The sequence below is a fragment of the Octopus bimaculoides genome, chromosome 16, assembly GCF_046866305.1.
Source record: "Octopus bimaculoides isolate indiv1 chromosome 16, ASM4686630v1, whole genome shotgun sequence".
Lineage (NCBI taxonomy): Eukaryota > Metazoa > Mollusca > Cephalopoda > Octopoda > Octopodidae > Octopus > Octopus bimaculoides.
The window spans coordinates 28,276,888-28,304,846 of NC_142943.1; the positions used below are offsets into that span (position 1 = coordinate 28,276,888).

The 27,959-nt window shown below is 36.4% G+C and overlaps 1 protein-coding gene across 2 annotated transcripts; it reads left to right on the forward strand.

Annotated features, from left to right (window-relative positions):
- The first annotated feature begins 3,308 nt into the window (after positions 1-3,308).
- Positions 3,309-27,959, forward strand: LOC106878393 (uncharacterized). 2 transcript variants are annotated; one of them, XM_014927585.3, is made up of 5 exons: positions 3,309-3,901; positions 12,327-12,465; positions 16,031-16,170; positions 23,221-23,398; positions 26,000-27,959. In XM_014927585.3, exons 1-5 carry the CDS (start codon positions 3,705-3,707, stop codon positions 26,624-26,626), a joined length of 1,281 nt encoding a protein of 426 aa, XP_014783071.1. In that variant the 5' UTR covers positions 3,309-3,704; the 3' UTR covers positions 26,627-27,959. The 2 variants fall into 2 exon arrangements, with proteins under 2 accessions (XP_014783071.1, XP_014783073.1); XM_014927587.3 differs by lacking the exon at positions 3,309-3,901 and adding an exon at positions 11,099-11,587.

Consider the following 27,959-nt stretch of genomic DNA (forward strand, 5'->3'; position numbering starts at 1 on the left):
TCTTACCTAAATTATCATTGTTTTAAATTATCATTGTTTTAAATACAAGTTGAACGAAGTTTAAGTTTAAAATAATAATGAAGATAAAATTAGTACATATTTAACCGGTGTAATAGTTAAAGCTATACTATTTAAAGCTAAAGACGTTTATTTAATCATAATATCTGGAATCTGCTGCACTTCGGAAACTTTATAGAAAGTATTTTTGTAATTTTATGTAAAGTACATGTCTGAACAACCAAGAGCGTATCTGTTCACTAAGTTGCGTCGTGTTATCTGCATACACTGCAAGAATATCAAGTGCAAACACATCTGCACAGAGTTTGATATCCACGTGATATTGTTTGGGTGTGCAAATTAGATCGACCTAACAAAGTGCCTCAATTTAAGTCCCTAATTCAACCGAATATTAATTATACTTTTTATATATTTATATAAAGAGTTGTTAATCAGGGATTATCAGCCTAGGAAAGATATTTCTCAAGCTCTCTGCTAATACAAATACACCAGACTAACAAAAGGTTTTCAGATTGGTATAGAATGCCATGTAATCCCAAGGTGAGATCCGAAATCGAAGTCTTACCACAAGTCGACTTCCTGAATCCATAGTTGCATTCCCCCAGTAAATATATGTCTGCATAGAGTGATATACAAGAAAAGGCATGAATGATAGACTTTACATATTTATTCCTCAGGATCGTAGGCTTACAGCTGTTTCTGATTTATATTGTAGTTGTGTTCATGGTTCCGTTTACACAATTGGTTGATTGATCTGTTGAAAAGATTGAAGAGCAAAAAGGGGGAAAAATTCATTTTTCTTTTCTTTTCTATTCTTTTTCTTTTTCTTTTTTTCTTTTCAATCTTTTCAACCGATTAATCAACCGATTGAATAAACGGAACTGTGAACACACCTATAATGCATATCAGAAACAGCTGTAAGTCTATGATCCATCAATAAATAAATATGTGAAGCCCACTATATATATATATATATATATATATATATATATATATATATATATATATATATATATATATATATATATATCATCAGCATCATCATCATCATCATCATCATCGTTTAACGTCCGCTTTCCATGCTAGCATGGGTTGGATGATTTGACTAATCACTGGCGAACCAGATGTCTGTACCAGGCTCCAATCTGATCTGGCAGAGTTTCTACAACTGGATGCCCTTCCTAACGCCAACCACTCCAAGAGTTGTAGTGGGTGCTTTTACGTGCCATCGGCACGAGGGCGAGTTGGGCGGTACTGGAAACGGCTAAGCTCAAATGATATTTTTACGTGCCACATACATACATACATACATACACGCATACAACACATACATACATACATACATACATACATACATACATACATACATACATTTTAGAGTAAGTTACAGGTGCATTTTTAGGCTTCTGCCAACCAACCAACCAATACAAAGGTTTTTCTAAGATTTGGAGTACAGGAAGTACCTGTGCAGATGAATAATTTTCAGTGGGTGTAGCTTGCACTGCACTACCCCCACCTATTGGCCCAAGAAGACTTTCGCCGCTGTGACATGAAAATTGACAAAACTAGGAACTTCCAAGGCCTCCGGTTTTATTTCGGAGATTTCCTTCTCCTAGGTAGATTACCAACCAAGGTTAAAGAGCTTCTACCTGCCCATGAGGTAAGCTATCCCATTCCAGACACCAAACCGACACTCAAACACTCTATAAAATGATCAAATATCACTCCGGCGATCGACGCGGAGCAGTTCATTCATACATAGCGGGGGGAAAAATGTATGATATGTGATTTGCAAATGTAAATAATATATATAAATATAAAAAATATATATATATAAAAAATATATATAAAAGAAGCCCGTCGTATATATATATATATATATATATATATATATATATATATATATATATATATATAAGATGGTAAATGTTTTTATTTTTCATTCCCTTTCGAAATTATCCCTAATTTATGGTGTGGAGTTTTGACTGCTCCTTCTAGCAGGTTAGATGTCCTATTATAGACATCTCTGATGTGTTTAAATGTACACTGTATATATATATATATATATATATATATATATATATATGACTGACTTTTTCCAGTTTCCGTCTACCAAATCCACTCACAAGTGTCAGACAGTGGGACTGAGCCCGGAACCATGTGATTGGGAAGCAAGTTTCTTACCATACAGCCTCGCCTCCGCCTATATATATCTCTGTGCGTGCGTGCGTGCGTGCGTGTGTACAGGTTCTGAGTGAATAAAAGTAATGAAAATTTCCCAGGGATATCTTCCGCAGGAAAGAAAGCATAGTTAAGTGTGAGAGGGGCCAAACGAACTTAACATCTTTTATCTTTTATTTGTTTCGTTAATTGCCCTGCGGCCATACTGGGGCACACCTTGAACGATTTAGTGGAACAAATCGACCCCAGTAATTTTCTTCCTTACATTTGGTACTTATACAATCGTTTGCTTGTTTTTTTGTCTTTTATTTTGCCTAATCAGAATGTTACGGGGACATAAACAAACCAACACCAGTTGTCAAGCAGTGATAGGTATGCACAAGCATACACACACGTGCACACACATTCATACACACACAGATACAAATAAACACACACACACACATATATATATATATATATATATATATATATATATATATATATATATATATATATATATATATATACACACACATGAAAGGCTTCCACGTAGTTTCCGTCTAACAAATTCAATCATAAAGCATTGGTGGGCCAGGGGCTATATCGGAAGACACTTGTCTAAGTGGGGCACAACCTGAAGGGTTCTACTTACTGGATAATAATGCTCAAGAAAAATGAACCATTTGAAATTACACACACACACACACACATACACACACACACACGCACACACACACACATACATAGACACATATATTTATAAACTCACACATATATGTATGTGCGTGTACCCTCGGGTGGGGATTCCGCAGGGAGACGTGTTATGTTTCGTGGTGAAGTCGATGTCAGTGAAGAATTGTTTACGTCAGCATCACAGGCGAGGGGCATTCTTGTGTATTAGCGCATCGTCCACTTGTAGTAATTCGTTTGGCTAGCTTTATCAATCGTTTTCCTCTCTTTCTTTTTCCCCCTATCTGTCTCTCTAATTATCTTGTTTTAGTTTTCTTTCTCTCTGTCTTTATCGCCTATTGTTCACTATCTATCTATCTATCTATCGATCTATCTATCTATCTATCTATCTATCTATCCAGTTGAACATATATAAAGTGGAAAGCCAGCTGATGTGTGGTGGTAGTTAGCAAGGATACGCGACCTTGAACGCCGACAGCATCATCAACATAACAGTAACAGCTGTGGTTACACATCAGCAGCAAATAGTAGCGGCAGCAGCGACGACGATCAGCATTATTAATATCTGGAGGGAGAAGACCGTCCAGGCAGTGTTAAAAGGAAGAGAAACTGGAAGCAGCAACCATTCGGCATCGCAACATTGTTTTCATTCAGTAGTTTCTTCGACGTCTCTATTCAAGTAACAATATATCCAACCAACCTGATAACTAAATTGACCACGGCTACATTCGGCTACAAACTACCACTTCAAAACTGTCGTCGCCTATTTAGCATCGGTGAAGCACCATTCATATAAATTTCTCTATCGTCAAAGCGAAATTCCAGCGGCAATCATGAACAAGGTGGCTGTTATTGGTCTCGGTGCTTCGGGTCTGTGTGCTCTCCGGCATTTGACAGCAAGACCGAACGTTTTCCAAGCCGTTGCTTTTGAGCAGAATTCCCAAGTTGGCGGCACATGGCTTTATACTCCACGAATTCACAAGCATGAAAACGGTGTCCGCGTCCATTCTAGTATGTACCAAAATCTCAAGTGAGCACACATCTTACTGATTTCTTTTTAAGTGTTATCTTTATTTTCTTCTGTCATTGTTTTAACTCTGTTCGGAGATCAAGTATTTTCTGCCTATATTGTGGGAAATGCGGCACCTACGTGTTCACTCGTATCACTAGAAATAACAACTAAATCTCCCTTATCAAATCTTAGTAAAGAACATGTTCAATAATGCGGTCCTGAAATTACTGTGCCTAGAAAAAAGGCGGGATGGTCATCGCTAGAGTGCTTATGTCTGTCCGATCAGGTCCGGTTTAGGGTTATACACGAACAACCGATACATGAAACAGAGGCACACGATTTACTAGAAATAATAGTCAAATCACGTGTAAACGTATTATAACGGGAAGGATAATTGGATATGAGTAATCTTTCGAACTCTGTACATATAATACGGCAGACAAGAATGCAAAGAAACTGCATCGATAGAAAGTTAACGTCTGTAAGCCGACTTATGTGAGCATGGACATGCGCACGCGCGCGCGAGTGTGTGTATGAGTGTGTCCTCGTACTGTAGATCAAAATTTATTTCACTCTTTTTTTCTATCTTCACTCACAAAACAGATTAATAATTTTTTAAAAAAAAGAAAGAAATATTAAAATAAAATTAACCCAGCACATTTTAAAATTCAGGCCTTTATTATCGGTTTTTGACAACTTTTTGCCTATTCCTATCGATTATCTGTTTCCTTTTCATTTCCATGTTTTCTTTCGTTCACTCTGTTAAATGTACAAAGTTCGAAAGATCGGCAAACAACGCAATCCTCGGTATTTATACCGGAAAGTAATGTAGGCCTAAGTCCCTATAGCTGAAGGGAAAAAGAAAAGAAAAAAAGGAAACGAGCTAACCTTCGCTGGAATGGTTTCGATCGTGGATGCTCTACATTCACAGCTGATAAGGACAACAACCGGCGGCTGTTTTATCGGCCGGAGAACGATCAGAAAATATTGCCTCGTCGATATACGAACACTGATCACAAATGAATGAAAGCAATCACCCGTACAGCAATTTGTTTCCCACTCCATGTTCTCGTCATAAAACTGTGTTCTGCATCACTCTTATATAATTGCTGTCCCAACCGCTGCAAAGTATTAATTTATTAATGAATTGGCACAAATTAATTATTTTGTTTATTCATTTATCTCATTCGTTTTATTTTATTTTATATATTTTTGACTGTGGGCAGAAGATGACAAGCGACAAAAGTCAACAGAAGCGAATCCAACACCTCTCTCTCTCTCTCTCTCTTTCTTTCTCTACACACATACACATACATACACACACACGCACACACATATATATGTATATATACACACACTCGCACATGCATACACAAACATATAATGCATGCATGTGTATGTATATATATGTATGTGTATACATATAAATATATATAGTAGACTTACGTGACTATCTTTCTATCTATCTATCTATCTCTCTGTCTATCTATCTATCTATCTTTCTTTCTATCTATTTATCTATCTGTCTTCCTCCATCTTTCTATCTATACCTCTGTCCTGGCCTCTACTTCACTGCTATACCCTTCTGTCCCTTCCTCCTTGTTCCACTTCCTCCCTCCACCATCCTCTCTATCTATTTATCTATCTGTCTTCCTCTATCTTCCTATCTACCCTTCTGTCCTGGCCTCTACTTCACTGCTTCTGTCCCTTCCTCCTTGTTCCATTTCCTCCCTCCACCATCCTCTCTGCTCTCGTGTGACCTGTGGTCAACTTTCTTTCCACTCCAGCCGCTGTGAAGGCAAGACGAACTACTAGCGTTCTACCTCAGATTTGCGTTTGGCCGTACGGCTTTTGAATGTTGTTTTCACTGTCCATTTTTTCCTGTCTTGGTTTGTGTTTGCCACCTTGGAATCCTCTGTGTAGTTGGTTGATCCACTACTCAGGAAGAGACTATTCTAGAGTACGTCCTGTCTGGTCTTCGAAACGTCTAGATAGAATAGAGACAGCTGATGAAGGGATATTCCAAGGGGCTTTCCGTTTTCCTGTGTTCGTTCCGTTGTCTGTAGTTTATTGTTCTAACGTCCTGTACCCTGATATGCATGTATATACACATGTAGATGTAAGTATGTACATATATGTGTGTATACATGTATATATATTCTTTGTATTATATATATATATATATATATATATACATATATATGTGTGTGTGTGTATGTATATATGCATATGTTCACATATCATTTGTATTATTATATATATGTGTGTGCGTGTGTGTGTATACATATATAAACATATATATATATATACATGCATATAGATAGATAAGCTGATTGACAGACAGATAGATAGATAGATAGATAGATAGATAGATAGATAGATAGATAGATTTCATGCCAATAGAGAAAGGACCGGTTTCTAACCTAGATCTAAGGCTCCTTCATTGGAATTTCAACATCAACAACAGGGTATTTTTGTTTGTTTGTTTGTTTGTTTGTATGTATGTTTGATGTATGTATTCTCATGCATATAGTTGCATGCATGTATGTATTTACGTACGTACGTATGTATGTATGTATGTATGTATGTATGTAGATGTACGTGGCGTCTGTCCACGGTCGAAAAACAAAATATTATTGAAAAATAAACAAGTATTTATGAAATAGAAAATTAAAATCAATGATTTCTGCCCTAGTTACAAATAACTTATAAAACGAGTACAAAGTGAGCAATTATATAACGGCTAAGAAGGAAACAGCACCCGGGTCTTGTCTGATTCCCCCCCCCCCACCTAGCTACGCTAGCAGTTACATTATCAGTGACGTGACCTGGGATTATCAAGTGTTTCAGTTTTTCAAAACCAGAAAACCAGGCTCTTTCATTCAAGTTAGATTTCATGAGATCCCGACTTGCGCCTAGTAGCAACAGCTCACGGATCAACTCTATTTTCCAAAGCTATCAGATGGCTTTCTCCACAAGTTCATTCACAGACTGAATGGCCCCCTTCTTTACCACCCAATTTGTTGAGGACTTTGCAAAATCAGAGTCCCTCAAAGCTTCTATATCTCATCCCTTTAATGTGTTTTCCAACCCCTATTTCAGTTCTTTCGGCATTTCCTTTCTTTGTTTGATCTCCTCAATATGTTCTTCCCAAAGCATTGTAAACTCTAACAAGATCAATTGTTTTGTCACCTCAGAGGTGAGAATGATGTTTGACTAATACGGTGTTGTTGCAATGCGCTGTGGAAAGCTCTTATCTTATCATGAAGTATATTTGCGACCTAAATGTGGCTAAACTTAAAGGGTTGATGCTACTGTAGCTTGTAGCCTCAGGAAGACATCTCCAGCTGACTATGTCAATAGCCAGCTGGAGGAGATGTCTTCCTGGGGCTACAAGCTACAGTAGCATCAACCCTTAAGGTTTAGCCACATTTAGGTCGCAAATATAGTTCACGATGTCATTCAGCTACTGTTTATACCTCACTCAGAGATTTATTATATTATATTGTATTATAATAGCCTCTCCTGCCATATTCTGAACGCCTTGCTTCTCTAGGCATGGATACATTGAAACTCCGACATCTGGCAGCTGACTTGGGAGACACCCATTAACCATCTTACTAACAATAACTCTGAGCACCTTTTTAAATTCCACCTGTCTAACACCCGTGGACATGTTTACAAAGTCAGAAAACAGCGCAGCTCCCATGACTTTCGGAAACTCCTTTTCACGCTAAGACTTGATGAAGTATGGAACAAACTGCCAGCATCAGTTGTTAGTTGTCGGAGCACTGCATCCTTCAAAACTTCCATGCTTCCTGAGATTCGCCAACACTACACCTGATTTTCTCCCCTCCATACACACGCAAGCATGTATCTGACTCATACACTGTTCACTTTCCAGACATTTGTACATTACTGCACATGCTTTATACGCACTTTTGACAAGTTGTAGTGCACCTGAGCACTGTATACAATAATTTCATTATTATGGAAAGAAAATAGCAAAAGCTGGCCTTGGTGAGATTTGAACTTAGAGCATAACTGTTCGCTTTACAGCTGTTCTTCATTTGTCAGGCTTTTAAAAGTTGCTGCTATGCAGCAAGCATTTTATAACGAATTTCCTCGACAGCACCCACACACACACAAACACACACACACCACAACTACTGATGCTCGTTGTTATATAATTCCCATGTGAAACTAATGTTACTACTAAACTGTTTGTTACACTGTCTTTGCATTTGTTTGACACTCGAAAAGTAACAGTTTTATGTTACAGATGCTAACATTAGCTCTAAGGAAGATTTACTTTGTGTATTTTAGCATTCATTGCAGTTGTGGCGTTTTCACTTTTCATACCTTTTGCATTTTCCTTCTATTTTTGTCTCACTCTTTCTCTCGCTTTTCCTCTGTAACTTATAAGGAAAGACACCAGTACCCATACACACAGACACATATACACAGACACATACACACACTCACATATACTGTTCACGTCATAAGTATTTTATAACCTTCGAGAGAAGTATGTATGTGTGGGTGGGTGGGTATGTTTATGTATATATATATGTGCATGTGTATGTGTGTATGTATATATGTGTGTATGTATATATGTGTGTGTGTGTGTGTGTGTGTATGGACCAGATATATAGCGATTAAAAGAGAAAGGAACCCATACAAAAACAACTGGAAGTTGCTGGAACAACGTGTGCCTTACCTGAAAGGAAGTACGCTGGGCAACCTTTACTTTGCTGAGAGGAAAACAATTCACACGGTCCCGGCGTCTTTCTGAACTCAAGACACGAAATGTTTAGCCGCTGCCCTCATGATAGAAAATTTGTCTTGACAATGTAGTTTTTCCCTTTTTCAAACAAGATAACGGAAAACATGTATGCAGGCACAGCTGACCACCACTTCAGCCAAGACTAAACTCGCAACATGGGAAACAACTTTTCTTTCCTTCCAGGAAAATGTTTTATCCCACCTCCTCGCTAATTTAAGCCGTAGATCCGACTCAGGATTGGTTCTAGTGGTGTAAGTATAAAACTAAAAGAGAACGCAAACGTGGTTTAAGATTTACTACAGCTGTTTCGGTAGAATTTTATTGATGCATACATAGATTACGTCATAACATATAATCTACCAAGTTCATGTAAAATTATAAACAGGTATCAAACAGATGAGATAATATACTAATTGCAGTATCATGGCTTTCTATTAGTGTATCCACGTTTGTGTTAAGTTTCCTTCCAAACCACATGATTCTGGGTTCAGTCGCACTGCATGACATATTGGGCGATCAAAGCCTTGTGAATGGATTTGGTAAACGCAAACTGAAAGAAGCCCATATGTGCGCGTGCGCGCGCGCGTGTGTGTGTGTGTGTGTGTTCGTCTTTGTAGCAGGATGAACAACATTTTTGGTTTTACCATTTGGTGTTAGTACGAAGAGATTGTTGCGAATTCACAGTTTTGGTCAGTTTTCTGACAGAATTTCGCAATAGCTAAGGGAAGTAACTTTTGTAAACCGTTTGAAACCTTTCACAGTCACTTTACTTGCTAGAAATAGCAACTCATATGCTCTTACATCTGATCCCAGTGCTAGATGTTCAAGGACTAAATGAAGGGCAGATCTTCAGTCCTGGGATCATCATAATTCCAAAAAGGTATAATATGACTATGTAGAGCAAACGTAGACTGAGATACAGAGGTCCCAGGTGGACAGACAGAATTTCGCTTTTATATATATATGTGTGTGTGTGCATAATAATTATTATTATTCTATATATTATATATATACACATATATATATATTCATCGTCGTCATCATCATCATCCTCATCGTTTAACGTCCGCTTTCCATGCTAGCATGGGTTGGACGATTTGACTGAGGACTGGCGAACCAGATGGCTACACAAGGCTCCAATCTGGTCTGGCAGAGTTTCTACAGCTGGATGCCCTTTCTAACGCCAACCACTCCGAGAGTGTAGTGGGTGCTTTTACGTGCCACTGGTCAGAGGGAGAAAGAAGTTTACAAATTAATTTCAACCGTTACAAAAATATACTTCTACTGTTACGTATGTATGTATGTATGTATGTATGTATGTATGTATGTATAGGCAAAACTAGAAGGAGAAAAGGAGAGGGGGAAAAAAAGAAAATCAAAATAGGAGGAGGAGATCGACAATTATCTGACCATTTTCCGGATTCTTGCAGATGTAGACTGTGTGATCAATTGGTCAGAGACCATGACCAAGTGCTGCATTGGTCAGGCAGTGGTGTAGCTGGCTGAAATTCATACAAATACAGATTCCTGTATACAGATACAGATTTACAGATTCCTTGTGTGCGCGCGCACTCAATGAGTCTGTGAATGAGTGAAACTATAAATGTAAAGGCAACGGAACGCTGTGCTATAGTTATTGGACCAGCCAACCATTTAAGGATATAACTCTTCCAGACATAAAACGACAGCTACACTGAAAGAAAATAAAGGTACTGCTCCAGCATGGCAGCAGTCCGACCACCGAAACCATTTAAAGAATAAAGAATCGATGCTGAAAGGAGAATAAAATACGCTGACCCTCGACGAGAATTGAACTGTGAATGTGAACATTTGCTTTAGAATTATTGCTGTATTACAGCATGACTTCAAACAGGTGTCGGATCTTCGATTGGAACTTTTGGCAAATTTACTAGACAGGGCACACACACACACACCCACACACACACATTCTATCACTCACAAGTCGAACTAATGCTAACTACATGCTGCCAGTTACACTCTTATCTTCTGTGTGTCTAACACAAAAACAAAACAAAAGTACAGCTTTATGTTACAGATGCTAACATTAGCTCTAAGGAAGATTTCATGTATTTAACATTTATTGTCGCTGTGACTTTTCATCTCTCTCTCTCTCTCTTTCTCTCTCTCTCTCTCTCTGACTTTCTCTCTCCTCTCTCTCCTCTCTCTCCCCTCCCCCCCCTTCTTTCACTTCGACTGTAACCTGCGAAGAAATATTTGTAACATTAACTAAAAATAATGTGTCTGTATATACGTATGTGTGTGTGTGTATATATATAGATATAGATATAGATATATTTACGCACGAACGTACGCACGCACTGTGAAATAGCTGAGCTTCATAGAAATAGCCAAGAAGTGTGCGCGTCCGCTTTTTCTAAGGTACGCTCATACACGTGCACACACACGTGAATAGACCCATATTAGGTAAAGCAGATCTGTTGCTGTGGAAGACGAGGCCGTTCCTGACGATCACCTCACCAAGTGCGAGTGTACTCTTCATGTCTCCGTCAAATATTTTTAGTCACGCGTCTTTGGCGCTTTTATATTGAGATGGATTGCGTGGAATTGGGGCGAGCAGATTTCTGAACATCTCTTCGTTTTTTTCTTTTTTCTTTTTTTTTTTGTTTCACTCCACAGGACGCCGACCATACTGGGGCACAGCCTTGAAGGATCAAATCGCTCCCCAGCATTTCCTTTTTAATATCTGACACTTATTCTATCAGTCTTTGGCCTAACCGCTAAGTTACTGGGACGCAGACAAACTACCACCGGTTGTCAAACAGCAGGGAGGGGGAACGCAAATATATATATAGGTCTTCCACACAGTTTCTATTTACCAAATTCACTTAGAAGGCATTGGCCGTCCCAGGACTAATAGCAGAAGATATTGGCCAGAGGTACCATACAGTTGGGCTAAACCTAAATCCACATCGTCCCAACGCAAGCTTTTTAACCTCACAGACGTGCGTGCGTGCGTGTGTTTGCGTTTAATTTATAATAATTTCAACATCAGTATTCTATGTCCCATAACTTAGCAGACTGGCAAATACTGATTGATAAAATATGGACAAGTCTAAAGTCAGAACTGAGTCTTTTATGCTTGGTCACAATTGAATTACTGAAACCAATAAAACAATAAAACAATAATAAAAATTAAATAGATCTTCCAGTAGTGACGTGTGTATGCATGTGTGTGTGTGCACGTGCATACATATACATATGTACATATGAATGTGTGTGCATACACATACACACACACACACATATGTATGTTGTTGTGTAGCTAAAACTGTGGCCATCCATACACACAGACATGTCCTTTACAGCCCATGCTAGAGTCACATAAAGAGCACTTGTGCCGGCACCATGTAGAAAGCAGCCAGTGCCACTCTGCAAAGTGGTTGGCATTAAGAAGGGCATCCAGCTGTAGAAACAAGGCCAAAACACACAATTAGAGCCTGGTGCAGATCTCCAGCTTTGCCAGCTCATGTCAAACCGTCCAACCCATGACAGCATGGAAAACAGATGTTAAATGATGATGATGATGACGTATGCTGCTCATATTATTTTTGCTTTGTTGAATAAGTATTTAAATATTCCAACCTTTTCTTTTATTCTTCTTCTTTACCAATTTAGAACCAATTTACCCAAGGAGGTGATGGCATTTCCTGACTTCCAGTTCTCACAGAATCTGCCTTCTTTTATCCATCACACCAATGTCAAAGACTATCTCATTGATTATGCAAATAATTTTGGCCTTTATGCTCACAGCAAGGTAAGTACTATTTCTCCTCTCCCACCTCTTTCTCTCTCTTTCTCTTTCTATGAAAATACAACTATCTCCCTCTCCCCCCTCACTCTCTCCCCCTTTCTTTCATTGCTTAACCCTTTTGATACCAACTCACCTGATACTATCCATGGTTCTCTAATACAAATTTTCGGCTTTAAAGTTGACCTGAATTCATTTTCATTTATATTCCAAACACCAGCTTAATTATAATAAAGTTATTTTACGAAATTCTTTACCATTCCCAAAATTAATTGAAACCAAATCCAATACTCTCCAACAGAAATATTGTCACAAAACGATTAACTCAAAATTCTTTGATAACAGATTATTAAATACTTCTTTTTTTTTGTTTTATTATTTTTCATTATTATTATTATTTGAAGGCAGCAAGCTGGCTGAATCATTAGCATGCCAGACAAAATGCTTACCAGCATTTCATCTGCCTTCACATTCTGAGTTCAAGTGCCACCAGGGTCAACTTTGTTTTTCATCCTTTCGGGGTCAATTAAGTAAGTACCAGTTGAGTACTGGGGTTGATGTAATCAACTATTCAAAATTTTGGGCTTTGCACCTATAGTAGAAAGGATTATTATTATTATTATTATTATTATTTAAGGTGGCAAGCTATTAGAATTGTTTGGATGCCAGGCAAAATGCTGTTAAGCATTTTATTTTGTCTGTCTTCACACTCTCAATTCAAATTCTGCCAAGGTTTACTTAGCCTTTCATCTTTTCAGGGTTGATAAAATAAGTACCAGTTATGCACTGGGGTTGATGTAATCAACTTACTCCTCCCCAAGAAACTGTTGGCCTTGTGCCAAAATTTGAAATCTTTTCTTTTTTTTTTTTAGTGTTATATTTACTGTTTAAAAAACAGAATTTATATGTTTGTGCTGCCATAATGGCCATTATGTTACCAAAGTGACTCTGGTTCCTAAGAAGAATTTCTTTTACATTACAATGCGAGAATCTCTTTGAATTGTCATTGCTCTTCTTTTTCATTGGTTGATCTGGAGAAAACAGCCAACTCACAGATGGAAAGATGAGATGAACTTGAATCAATTTAATACAGCTAATGTTCAATGTGAACTGTTTGATACAATTTATTGACATTCAGAGCTTTCTCAAGAGTATTAACTAAATCAGTGAAGTCAATGTATTCAGTTAATGAGAGTTTAACTGAGATTGATTTAAAGTTTCTGTTGCAAAGGCAGTAGTGCTGATGCTGGTGTTGGTGGCAGAAGCAGCAGTAGTGGTGGTAGTAATGGCAGCACATGATCAAGAAGCTGTGAGGAGAAACCATTTCAGGAACAGCGAGAGAAGTGGTGAGGAATCAGGATGTCTGTGGATCAGGAGGTGTTGGAGTGTGTTGGTGAGTGACATGAAATCAGTTCCAATCAGTCGAGTAGCCTTTCTTTGAGTGCCAGCTAAGCGGTCATTATCTGCAGCTGTGCCATTCTAGATGTAGGAACTGCATTCCAATGGGGACACCTTGAAGCATTGCAGAGGGTTACTAACTGCTGGGGACGATATTATTTTCTGGCCTTTAAAGAAAAGACATCCTTTGTGATCAGTGCTGACTTGGGGCAAAACAACAACATCACTCCTATTTATTACCCATACCACCACTATCATTGCTGCTGCTACTACTACTACAAGCACGTGAATGCCTCATAAGACTTGAGGATTTCTTCATACAAGTCTTTTTACTGAGGCTGGTTGTTGTTTTGTCTTTGTTTTTTTTTTTCTTTACAGTTTTACATTGTTTAAATTTTTGATTTTTATGTAAGTATTTTTTTATGTTGTTATAATTTATTGGCTGTAAAAAAATAGCATTTACAGCCCGTGCCATAAGGTTCTCTAGTTCAAACGAGCTGATGGCTTCCCTCTTAGGTGTTTGGCTCAGATGACCCAATCTGTTTTTCATGCCATTCAAATTCTATCAATTTTCTTTTAATTGCTGTTTCTGTTTATGATATTCATGTAATTACTTTTGTGTAATTTTAAATTTTTGAAAGTCTTTAGAAATTGTATACCTCTGACCCTTCTTTTTGTTTTGTTATTTTGGCTTTTTACTTGCCTACAACCTAAGCAGCAAAACCCTTTTCACTTTCCCACTCAAGACCCAAACCTTGCATCAAGGATCAGCAACTTCATTTTGTAAAGAATTAATTTTGATACTTTTTCAAACTTTTTTTTACATTTTGCCATTATTTACATCTATATAACATTGATTTTTAAATAAAGTTATCCCTGCATATCTCCCATCCCTATCACTAGTAACAATTATCTTATCCATATCATAGCCATTATTAAGAATGATATAGCTATAATTTATTTTTTATTTACTTATTTTTTTGTATATGGCATCCAACAAGCCAATCACTGGTTCTTTGCATTTCTGAGAGTAAGAATTGAGAAGAGAGTATCTCTAAGTCAATGCAGAACAAATATATGAAGTGACTTACTTTGTAACGCGTTAGCTTTTTGGTTTCCCTACTAATTGTTGTATACTTTCTTAATATGTACTGGCAAAAGATGTGCTTCTACATTTGTATACATGTATGTATGCACACACACACACACACACACACACACACATGCATAGATGCACACATACACACACAAACACACACAAACACATGCATGCATGGATGTAGACACACACACACGCACACATACGCTCCTCCCACACACACATGCACATTCAAAGTTATTGATCAGCTTGGGACTATGGTAAGATTGAATTAAGAACCACACAGTTTACAAAGTAAATGTCTTCAGTACATAACCAGGCCTGCACACACAGCAATTCAAATGGGAAAAGATGGATGTATGAGATATGCTTGAATAGAAGCTGAGCTCTGAGAAGCATGAAGTCAGACATGGGATGCTTTACAATCAGAAACTGAAGACATTTGTTATTGAAATTACAGACAAGGAAGTACCAGTAGATTCAGTAAAGTGGTTGACATTAGGAAGGGCATTGAGTTACAGAAACCACACCAAAGCAAGCACTGGAGCTCGGGTGCCGCCCTGCAGCTTGCTGGATTCTGTCAAACCCTCCAGCTCATATCAGCATGGAAAATGGATCTTTGATGATGATAATGATGAATATGTGTGTGCATGTGTGTGTGGAATGTAGCCTTGCAATTTCAAAGACATTCTGACTTGCACCGGAGCCCATTCACACTGAAAAACAATAATTAACAGAAATATTTGGTGGATTCTTTGTGGAGTTCTGCATTGTCTTTTGTAGTGTATTGAGGATATTCTATGAGGAAAGAATGTGGGAAATGTTTTTACATGCAATCTAGAATCATGGGAACTTCCTTGCTTTAGCATGTCTCACACTGGAGACATTTGAGTGAAAGGAGAGAGAAAAAACACATGCAAAACAGATTAAAATGAACCAATAACATAAAACAAACATTTGTTACAAATCATTGCTTCTTTTTGCTTATATTTTTCATTAATTATTTAATGGTTTACTTATGTATTGTGTGTTCATTGAAATGTTGAACTGGTTTATGATTCATAAATATTGCAGTTAAAGACGCAAATTGAAAGAGTTGAAATGATTACAACAAACACTGGCTCTATAAAATGGTGCGTCACATACAAAAACGTCGGAGACTCGTCTGCACCTTCTACATCTGAAAACTATGATTCTGTCGTAGTTTGCAATGGGTAATTCACTGAACAAAAAGAAAAATAATCTTGTTTTTCTTTATTCATAAATTTATTTTTAATATATAAAACTAAAAAAGTATTTTTCTTAAAACATTTTTCCTCAAATATTTTTTTCCTCATTTTTAAATCTTTTCTAAATCATTTTAATTAAAGTAAAAAGAAAATTATTTAGGTGATTTTATAAGCTAAAACAATTAAAAAAAAAAGAAAACATGTTTCAACAGCTTTAATTTATAAGCCTCTCACATTTTTAATATTTCATATTTATTAGGGCAGTGGTCCTTAAATTTATTTTGCCAAGGAACCTTCACATGATTTCCCAAAAGTTGTGGAACTATACTGTTATTTTGCAGAGACCCTCAACAAAACTTGTTTTGAAGAATTTTATCATTAAAAAATGACACGTAACTTATTTTGAAAATGGCAAATGTCATTTTTTATAAAATAGTATTTTATCAAGTTTTATTAGAATCCTTTAATTTAAGGAATCCTAGAATTCCTCAGATCCCATTTTGGGAAATGCTGGGTTAAACAGTAGTTCCTAACTATTTTATATATGTATGTATATATATATATATATATATATATATATACAGGGTGCAGTGAATAAATTGTTGTCTAAATTATGCAAAAATGAAAATAACACTGGCATCTCATTTTAACAGATATATTTACCAAAATTACATAAAAATATCTTGAAATACTAAAGAGTAAATTTATTCAATAAAATCGCCATTGGCTTCAGCCACAGCCTCCAGACGACTTCGGAACCTCCTGCAACTCTTCTGGACGGTCTCCTTGTTTAAGTTGGTGAATGCTGCCAAAATCCTTGCCTTCAGTTCATCTTTGACGTTACAAGGAGTTTTGTTGGTCTCTCGCTCAACTACACCCCACACATAATAGTCAAGGGGGTTGCAGTTGGGGGAGTTAGGGGGCCAGATGTTAGGAGTGATGTGGTTGCAGAAATTGTCTGACGGCCATGGCTGGGTTCTCCTGCTTGTGTGGCATGGTGCAGAGTCCTGTTCCAGCAGCCACCCTCTTGACCCAGGGCAATACAACCTTCTCCAGGTACTTGATGTAGGATTCCGTGTTGAGTCTGAGGCCATGTGGGAAGATGAATGGAGGCATAATGTTGCCATCACTAGTGATCACTCCAAATACTATGATGTTTGATTTTTATCACTCTCGGTACATGTCCTCAGACTGACACCCAAACACTCTGAAATGTTTGTATTGGAACTTCTGTCACGAATGCCAAGCAGTACAGCATGTCATTTCCAAATTTCTGGTGCTGTTTTTCTCACAGATGGTGCCCAACTGACCCTACTATACTGTGTGTAGTCAACAAATCACAAACAAACAATGCACATGTGTGAAATTAAAAATATAAAATGGCAACAATTTACCCATTGTACCCTGTATGCATATATGTATAAGCTATAAGCTCATAAAATATACTGGAGAAGAAAGGGGTAGGATTATGAACTTAAAACACTGTAGAATTATTATTCTATCATTCTGGGTCAACTTTGCCTTTCATTTTTCAACATTAGGATTGATATAATAAACACTAATGAAATAGTGAATTGGTTTCACCAACTTCTCTCCATCATTCCTGATATTTCATGTCTTGTGCTCCAGTTTGTAATCATTGGAGGGTTTTTTTCATGTATGGAGATAGGCTTGACCCTTGCTGGAAGTTAGTTTCACTTCTCTTCTACCTATGATGTCTTTGAGAAGAAATAAACATTACATCATCTCATTTATCTAGCCTCCAAAAATAGAGAATCTTTATTGACAAAAAAAAACAACAAAACAGCAAGCAAACAAATTGACATTATTGCTAATTAACTGCCCCTCGTCCTTGCTTTAACAGATTTATGATCAAAAGTATTTCAGACAAGATCATACTATATAGTCTTTTTGTGGGGTATTTTCTTTTGAGACTTATTGTCAGCTAGGCAATCACTCACATAGAATCTTCCTTGCTGCCATTTAGTGCACAAGGAAGAAACGTAACCCTTCAAACAAACAGATTCTAAATTGCTTTTTGATTCCTTCTTACAACCATTTATGATTCATAGAACTTATCATCATCATCATCATCATCGTTTAACGTCCGCTTTCCATGCTAGCATGGGTTGGACGATTTGACTGAGGACTGGTGAAACCGGATGGCAACACCAGGCTCCAGTCTGATTTGGCAGAGTTTCTACAGCTGGATGCCCTTCCTAACGCCAACCACTCAGAGAGTGTAGTGGGTGCTTTTACGTGTCACCTGCACGAAAACGGCCACGCTCAAAATGGTGTCTTTTATGTGCCACCCGAATCCTTTTATTTGTATCTATTTTACTCCTCATCACATTAACTCTTTAGCATCCAGGTTACTCTGTCAAATGTGTTTCTTCTTTATTGACATTGTTTTGAATTAATTCTGAATTATCTTGTACCTTCAAGATATCAAGATGTGATTGTTCATTTTTAGAATGATATCATTGGGTAGTTATGAACGATTGAACCTGGCCAGTTTGAACATAAACAGGTAGAATATTTGGGCCGGATACGGACGGTTTAAATGCTAAAGGGTTAAAATCCTAAGTTCTCTTTCTCTTATTTACTCGTTTAAACTTTCACTGAGTGTTCACTTTTATATTTTATTCCTTCCTGGTTGAGGAAATAAGCCTCCATCTTGAATTGCTTTTGAAGCCATCAAACTATTTGACAGCCTCCAGCTTCAATCCCTGCCTAATATATCGATGGCCTTCAGCCAATTATTAAACAACAATTAATATTCAATTTTTTTAAGTATTATTATTTTTTTAAATACCTCCATGAGTTTTAAACAAATAACAGTTTTTAAAAATCCATGAATTGAATTTAAAACTAAATTCTTTTCTTTGTTTTTCTCTCTAGATATTTTTTTATTTTAATTATTTGATGATTTGGAAAATTATTTAAATATTTTCATTAACCTTTTTTCATCTTCATTTTCTACCCCTCTCTTCTCCTTTCTCTCCCGCTTTCTCTATCTCCATACTTTTCTTCCTTTGTGCTTCTTATAATATATAGAAAATTATAGAGCTAAAATATACAAGCATTATAGTAAAACTATGTCTTCCCTCTTAAATTCTATCATAAAACCACACACACTCACTCACAAACACAGATACATCTGTGTGTATGTGTGTGCATAAATACCATCATAGAAACCCTGGTAGTTAAGTAACGTCCATTTTCCATGCTGGCATGGGTTGGACGGCTCGACTGGGGTCTGGGAAGCCAGGAGGCTGCACCAGGCTCCAGTCTGATCTGGCAGCGTTTCTACAGCTGGATGCCCTTTCTAATGCCAACCACTCCGAGAGTGTAGTGAGTGCTTTTTACATGCCACCGGCACAGGGGCCAGAGGGGGCTGGCTTCGACCATAAGAGGAAACAAAGCGAGAGAGAATGAAAAAAACTTGTAGATTTCAGCGGTCCAACATGGCAAATGTATATTATATATACATTACATCTATATACTCAATGTTTATTATATTTTAGTTTGTACATATCTATATATACTCTATGTTTACTGTACTTGTTATGGACTGCATTTATGTATTTCCTCTCTGTATTCCTCAACACCTTTCTTTCATCTAAACTGCTTCTGGCATACAGACTTGACATCTCACCTAAAGTTTCCTTGTTGAAGAGTCATTCTATGATGTTTCACAGTTGAAATGCTCTTTCCCCCTTAAACGCTTTGACCAGTGAATCTCCACTGAAGTTACTATTTATTTATTTTCTTGGCTCATCGCCCAGCATGCAATATATATGTGTCTTTTAGTGCATGCAACCTCAGATCTTATTCTGTTGGATCCCTGAACGTCAGCACTAATATGATACTATAACTGTTTCCTTATCACAAACCACCTCCACCTAATTATTGCACGTTCGTTTCAAACTGGCTAATTAAATGAGCTATTGTGACTGCCTACATCAGAACAAATGCTTCATGAATAATTAAATCAGGAACAGAAACAAACCATTTAATAAATTACCAGAGGATTATAATCATCAAAGATAGGATTACGACACAAGGAGGAAGTCACCAATAATTACTTCCTGAAATACATCTCCAAGTGGATGCCTTACAAACATAATGTACAAAATGTGAGATTAATGTGTAATATATGACGTGCAGCCATTCAGACCTTGCTAACTGCTTATCTTCTGGTTCTTTACCAAAAAAAAGACATCTCTCATTTTTGCTGGACCATTCTCTTCATTGCATCCCAACTCAGTTACATCTGTGTAAACAAGATGAAATTGTTACATTTGATATCTTACTCTTGACTCTACTATCCGTGACCTGACCTCATTTTCAAGGTTATTTTTGAAGTAAAAAAGAGAGTTGTTGTGCAAAAAACATACTTTATTTGGTAGCTGAAAGAGTACTGAATCTTCTGATACCTCATATGTCAAAATCAGCAACTCAGTTTTTGAATCCATAAGAAACAGACACACACGCACATAATCTCTGTTTTATATATTAAGATAATGTCACCATTTTGAGCTGAATGGATTAGACACAGATGTTTCATGGATTTCATATTCTTTCAAGTCTCTCCAGCCTCTGCTTCATGTCAAAACCTCTTTCAATTCATAAGTCCAGAAAAGTGACTGAAGCAAATGATATTGCAACCAACTCCTCAACCCTTTTGTTACTGTATTTCTGTTGAGAAACTCTGTGTTTCTTAAATATAACAAAGAATTTAGTAAAATAACTTGGTTACTATTCAGCTAGTGTTAGGAGCATAAATTGTAACTAAGGTTTGGTGGAAGATTTTAATTCAGAACTTATGAAGACAAGACATTTGTACTAGAGAATCAGAAGTGGTCTCAGCCAGGTTGGTATCAAAAGGGTTAAGAATTCTTTCTCTTTTATATATTTTAAGCCTTTTCTTACCATATTTCTGTTGAGGTGCTTTGTGTTTCTTTCAATTAATTTTAAATATAACAAAGAATTTAGTAAAATAAACTTAGTGATCATTCAGTTAATGTTAAGAACATAAATTGTGACTGAGGTTTGGTGGAAGATTTTAATTCAAAACTTATGAAAACAAGACATTTGTACTACAGAGTCAGAACTGGTTTCAGCCAGGTTGGTAATGAAAGGGTTAAACTTTTACCATCCTATGTTGACTCATCTTAACCCAAACATTACAAGTTACACCTTGTTATGTTGCTTCATGGACCAAAATATAGAAATACACAACTGCATACTCTCTCTCTCTCTCTCCTACAAAATTTACTTTTATCAGCTTCTGGATGTTATTCTTTTAAATATCTCTAACATTGTAACGATGCTATATAATCACCTTTTATGTTATCTTGGGGAGAGTCATTCTGTTTTCGTGCCTTATAATTTAACACACACACCAGTATAAAAAAGAAATAAGTGAAAATTTTATCGGTGAGTGTATTGAATTATAAGGCACCAAAAGAGAATGACTCTCCCCAGACATCACAGAATATGCTTCAACACACAAACTCACATACAGAATCTTGCAAACCAAATCCAAAAGTGAAATTAAGTTTCTTTCTCATCCCAAAAATTCAAGTGAAACCTTTAAATAGTTTCACAAGAAACCACTTCAGTTTAGCACACCTTTTGAGAATTTCAGCAAAAATAAACTTTTATCAGAAATCATCCCCTCTTTATCTGAAATGTGATTCCTACAATATTCAAATTAACTTAACAAAATGGCACTATAAGAGTTGTGACAAGTAGTAAGTACTGCCAGACTAGATATGCTACATAAATTTATTGTATTGTTATATATTTCACTTCTTAGAATTACATAAGACTAGCCTGGATAATAGTTACTATAAGAGGGATATTATATAATACTTCTGAGTTAGCATATACAGCTTAACATAAATCTTAAGTTGTATAGTCACCTGGCCCCTTTTTTTATTTTATTACAACTACCTTCAGATAACATCACCGTTCATGTTTTAATCTAAATAAATGTTGTCCCATTTGCTTTCTGCGCTCTTTCCCTCCACATTCCTCCATCTCTTTCACTTTTTTTCCCCTTCCTCTTCATTGTCTTCCTTCTATCTTTTTCCAGCTAATTTCTTCGAAACACTAAGGAACTCACATTTTTATCATAAATGTTTTTATTGGAAATTATAGTCTAGGTTTTCGTTTTTTTCTTTGCTTATATCTTGCATTTGGAAAGTTGTTATATTGATTCCTTTGGCATTAAAGATAAAAAAAAAAAAAAACCAATAATCACAGATGCCATCTGTGTTGTGCTTGCTATAAATTCTGTTTATAAAACTAATATTACTAAATGTTTAAAAGCTCTGAAGAAAGAAATATACCAAGAATTGGATGTACCAAATATATAAAAAAAGACAAAGAAAAGGCAGGACATGTCACTCTGATCTCACTTCAGAGACAAATTCAATGACATAAATAAAATTATGCCTACAACACTTTCTAAATTCAGATGAAGTGAAAAACCTACGAAAAACATCACTAGATGCCTCCTGCTACACTCCACAATATACAACTCTGAAAGCACTTTGAAAAATAACTTTACCAACAAATGTGATGCTTTTAGAATTCTGTGTGTATATTTACAAACCACTGCAGCACAACAAAGTGATGTTAATTATAATACAAATAAATGAAGCAGGATTCAATTAATCCATTTCTCAGTTGATTTATGTTGAAATCCAGGACCTTGCATTGGAACTGGAAGGTGAGATGAAAACAACAGAAAAGAAAAAGTAACCCAACAAATTTTCATGTTCACCTTATTCTTTAGTTTTTATTATCCAATATTGTTGGTATCGGTTTATTTTTATTGTTTTTTTTTTCTGTAGGGTAATTAAAAGTTATGAAAACTTAATTAAATTAGTTTTCTTATAATTAAAATAATATAAATTATCAGATAGAAAATACAAGTTATTAGGGAAAAAAAATCAATTCTATTTTAATGTTTTGAAAATATGATTAAGTTTTGTCTCTTGTTTCTTCTGTTGTCCATTCCAGACATTATTCTATACCAAATATTCCTGAAATACCGGGACTCAAGCAGTTTCAAGGGTCTTTCTTACACAGTCATGATTATAGGGTCCCTGAAGTTTTCAAGGGGAAGACAGTTCTTTGTCTTGGAAGTGGAGCTTCTGGTATTGATATAGCAATGGACCTCACCAGTCAAGCAAAAAAGGTTGGCATGGAATTTGTTATTTGGTTATTGGGGGGGGGGGGGGGTTAATGGTAGCAAGACAAACTTGAAATGGCTCGTCAAAAGAAAATTTTGCCAGTAATATTGTAGCTAACTGAGTCAGTTGGATGTTCTCTATCTGTCTGTCTGTTTGTCTCTCTCTCTCTCTCTATATATATATATATATATACATATACATATATCAGTACCGCCTGACTGGCTCCCGTAGGATTTTCGAACGAGATCGTTGCCAGTGCCCCTGGACTGGCTTGTGCGGGTGGCACATAAAAGACACCATTTCGAGCGTGGCCGTTTTTGTGCGGGTGACACGTAAAAGCACCCACTACACTCTCTGAGTGGTTGGCGTTAGGAAGGGCATCCAGCTGTAGAAACTCTGCCAAATTAGACTGGAGCCTGGTGTTGCCATCCGGTTTCACCAGTCCTCAGTCTAATCGTCCAACCCATGCTAGCATGGAAAGCGGACGTTAAACGATGATGATGATGATGATGATATATATATATATATAAAGAAAATGGAGAATTATGGATGTTTAAACAATTTATTTGTATGATATAAAAATGTTGAAATTTTTTTATAAAAACAATGCAAATAAATTATAAGTCGTAAAGCTCTAAAAGAAAAGGCAGATGCCAAAAACTTAGGTATTCGTTTTGATTCCTGACCCCAGTGATACGTAATTCTAAGCATTTGGTTATATGCTAAGAATTGGTATCATTTTCAGTTATATGGGGCAGAATCTCATCAGGGTTTTATGAACTTACGGAACAAAGGTTAACATATTTCTTGAAAGGATGCAGACAAATTACTCAATTTCTTTGAGTAAAACCCTATAAAGCAGTGCTCCAGCATGGCTACAAGCAAATGACTGAATCAATTATATATACACACATATAAAATTCAGTGTGTGTGTGTAAATGTGCATAACTTCTGAAGTTCACATCCAATTTTCTCCAAACTGGCAACATACATTACTTATGTTCCAGAGAGAGTTTTAGACTCTTAACATGTTTCACATGATGACTAATGGAGCCTCTGGGTGCAGAAAACCCCCTTTCCTGGGCTACGTACGACTATGATGACTAAGGGAGGTAACTCTTTGCGAAGTAACTTTCAGAAATTGTCTCCCTTACATGCAGTGCAATTAATCTGCTTGGGTGCATCATTACGTAACCAGTGCCTCAATTCCCCTCAGCAGGTTTAGCTGTACTTAAAATGAAAAATCCATCTTGCCTCATTGTAATCCATTATGTTTTGAATAGTCTCACGCCACATTCAAAGCAATTTCAGTGCTTTAGCCAGAATTCAAAATCATGATCCAGGTAATCTGTTATCACATTCTTAAGATAGCATGTTAAATTCCACTCGTTTGTCCAATTTCTGTTGGTCTATTGCATATTTTCAGTGAGATTGGTGGTTAAATTAGGGGTTTTTACTTTCACTTTCTAGCAAGCTGGTGATTTTTGTACCCTCTGATATAATTATGAATTTATTGTATAGCTGTTTAATGCTAATATCACTTGCTGCCACTAATGTTATTATTGTTGTTATTATCAATTATTTAGATTTGCTGCTGGTAATAATAATAATGATATTTTTAAGAGTATTAATTTGAATATTTGCTCATATATATAGGTGTGTGTGTGTGTGTGTGTGTGTGTGTGTGTGTGTGTGTGTGTGTGTGTGTGTGTGTGTGTGTATATATATTATATAATAATATATAAATATATGCAGGAGTGGTTGTGTGGTAAGTAGCTTGCTTCCCAACCACATGGTTCCAGGTTCATTCCGACTGTGTGGCACCTTGGGCAAGTGTCTTCTACTATAGCCTCGGGCCGACCAAAGCCTTGTGAGTGGATTTGGTAGACGGAAACTGAAAGAAGCCTGTCGTATATATGTATATATGTGTGTGTCTGTGTTTGTCCCCCCCCCCCAATATCGCTTGACAACCGATGGTGGTGTGTTAACATCCCCATAACTTAGCGGTTCGGCAAAAGAGACCGATAGAATAAGTGTTGCCAATTTCAAAGCAGTGATTAGCATATAAAGCCATATCATTAGACCAAATATGAAATGAATTTGAGCAGGAATTGAAGAGATTGAAAACTGGCAGCCAAACAGCAAAGATCTCTGATTAGTCTACTCTATGAATGTCTTTAGAAATAAACATCACTCAAAAATTTATTTAAAAATTGTTGTAATAATTTCCTTCTTCAAAAGAATTAACCCTTCTTATATCTATAATGGTTTACAGTAAATTGTGCAGTTTCAATTAGTTTATTCTGAACTTGTGTGAGAAACTTCAATCCTGGAACAAGCTATTCACTATTTATAGAACTATTTGCTTTCTTATGAATGAGTCTCTTAATGTAAAGACGTAAATGTCATTCTAAATCCTTTATATGGCCATAACTATCCTTAATTTATATACCTAGATAGGGGTTAATATTAAGGTCATGCATAGGGTACAATTTCAAGGGATCATTAGCAATGTCTAACACGGTAATCTGCTTGAGACTCATGACAAGTGCCTATCTGATTGTTACCTACAGTTATACAAATGAATTTCATTTAATTTGTTTCAGGTATTTCTCAGCCATCATGGTAAGCGAATAACGAGCCCATTGCCAGAAAACCTTGAAGAAACTGTTGAAATAAAAAGTTTTTCTGAAAATTTTGTGAATCTCAAAGATGGCCGGGATTTAGAAGTTGACACAGTAATTTTCTGTACCGGATACAAATATGATTTTCCTTTCCTCACTAAAAAATGTAACCTGAATATAACTGATGGACGAGTTTACCCACTGTTTAAACATATCGTTCATGCCAAATATCCCTCACTCAATTTCATTGGTGTCACAAAGAAAGTTTGTCCTTTTCCAACATTCCATTGTCAAGTGCAGTTTATGATGGCCAATTTGGATGGTTCAATGAAACTACCTTCTTATGAAGAAATGCTTCAAGACATAGAGAAAGATTATGAGTCAAGACGGAATGAGGGGATGCCACATCGACATACACATACAATGGTTGGTCGAAAACAATGGGATTACAACGATGACATCACTTCAATGGCTGAGACGATTCCAATTTCAAAACAAGTGAGAGATTTGTTTGACAAAATTCACTACACCAGGATTAATAATCTTTTGGAGTATAAGAAATACAACTATTACTTGAAGAATGACAACTATGTAGGAGTGCAGAACTAGACTGTGTGGCCAGTTTTAGTCACAACAAAAGAGAAGAAACTCGGAAGAATGTCTCAACGTTACCCCTTCCTTTGCTTTCGTTTCAATTTGGGCAAAACTTTCAATATTATTTACTCTTTCATTTCTATCTCCTCTATTCCACTGTAGCTTGCAGCAACTCAAACTTGAATATTAAGAGATTAATAATTTTAATCACAATATCCACATATTTGATGATTAAATTTCACTGAGTATCTATGAATAAGCATGTCTTTTGGAAACTAACTTTATTAAGCAACATCTTGCAAAACCTCCATTAACATTATTAACACTCATCTTGGAAAACATCTTTGAATATTTTTCTTCTTCATTGGCAGTTTGTTATATTTATGCAGTCAGAATAAGGAACAAATTTCTCTTTCATTCAAGTTTACTGAAAGTGTGCTTACTGATTTTTAAAAAATCTTCTTAACATAATTCGAGAAAAATAAAACTGCCTTCATTTTACTGTTGCCCTTTTTGCGGTCAGATATGGAGAAAGCTGAAGGGTAAACTGTGTGTGGTTTCTGGCTGTATACCAACACATATCTCTTTCCTTGATTCAGGTAAAAAAGTCAATATGAATAAATGTGGTAAAGTGTAGAGAAGTAGGCTCTCTCGAGGACCTTGGTAGAGTTAAGCCCTCAGGGACCTAAGTCTGTCATCTGACAACGGTCCTTTTATTTCATGCAGACCACTAAAGCTAAACTTAATCCTTCTCCTTTAGGAATATTAAACAGGGGTTCATTTCTTACAAATCCTCATAAATTCAATCATATATCATTCTTTAACAAGAATAGTATTGACAGTAACATCAAAGTTTTGGCCAGTTGAGCCATCATCAGAAGCAGGAGAGGAACTTCAAAGACAGTGTCGATATTATTCTTATTAAGGAATAATAAATTTGTATTCTGCCAAATGTATTGAGTAATCTTTCAGTTTAAGACTTGGATGTGGCCCTTAGAGTGTAAGGCATTAAGGGCCAAATTACTTGGCTGGGTGGGGTTCCTTTTCTGAAGACCATCTGTTGTTTAGTTCTCTTGAGGATCTCTTACCACTATGTGCGTGTGTGTGTGCATGTCCCCAGAATACATTAGCATTACTGGTGATATAAATACAGCTCTGGGCTTGCCAAAATCAGTAGAGCACCAGACAAAATTTTTTGTGGTATTAATTTATATTTCTTTACATTCTGACTTCAAAATCTCCTGGAACCAACTTCATATTTTCAAACATCTTATTTCATGGATAAACATTCACTATCATTTCAACTTTTACTATTTTCCCCAAAAATAAAAATATTACTTAAAGTGAA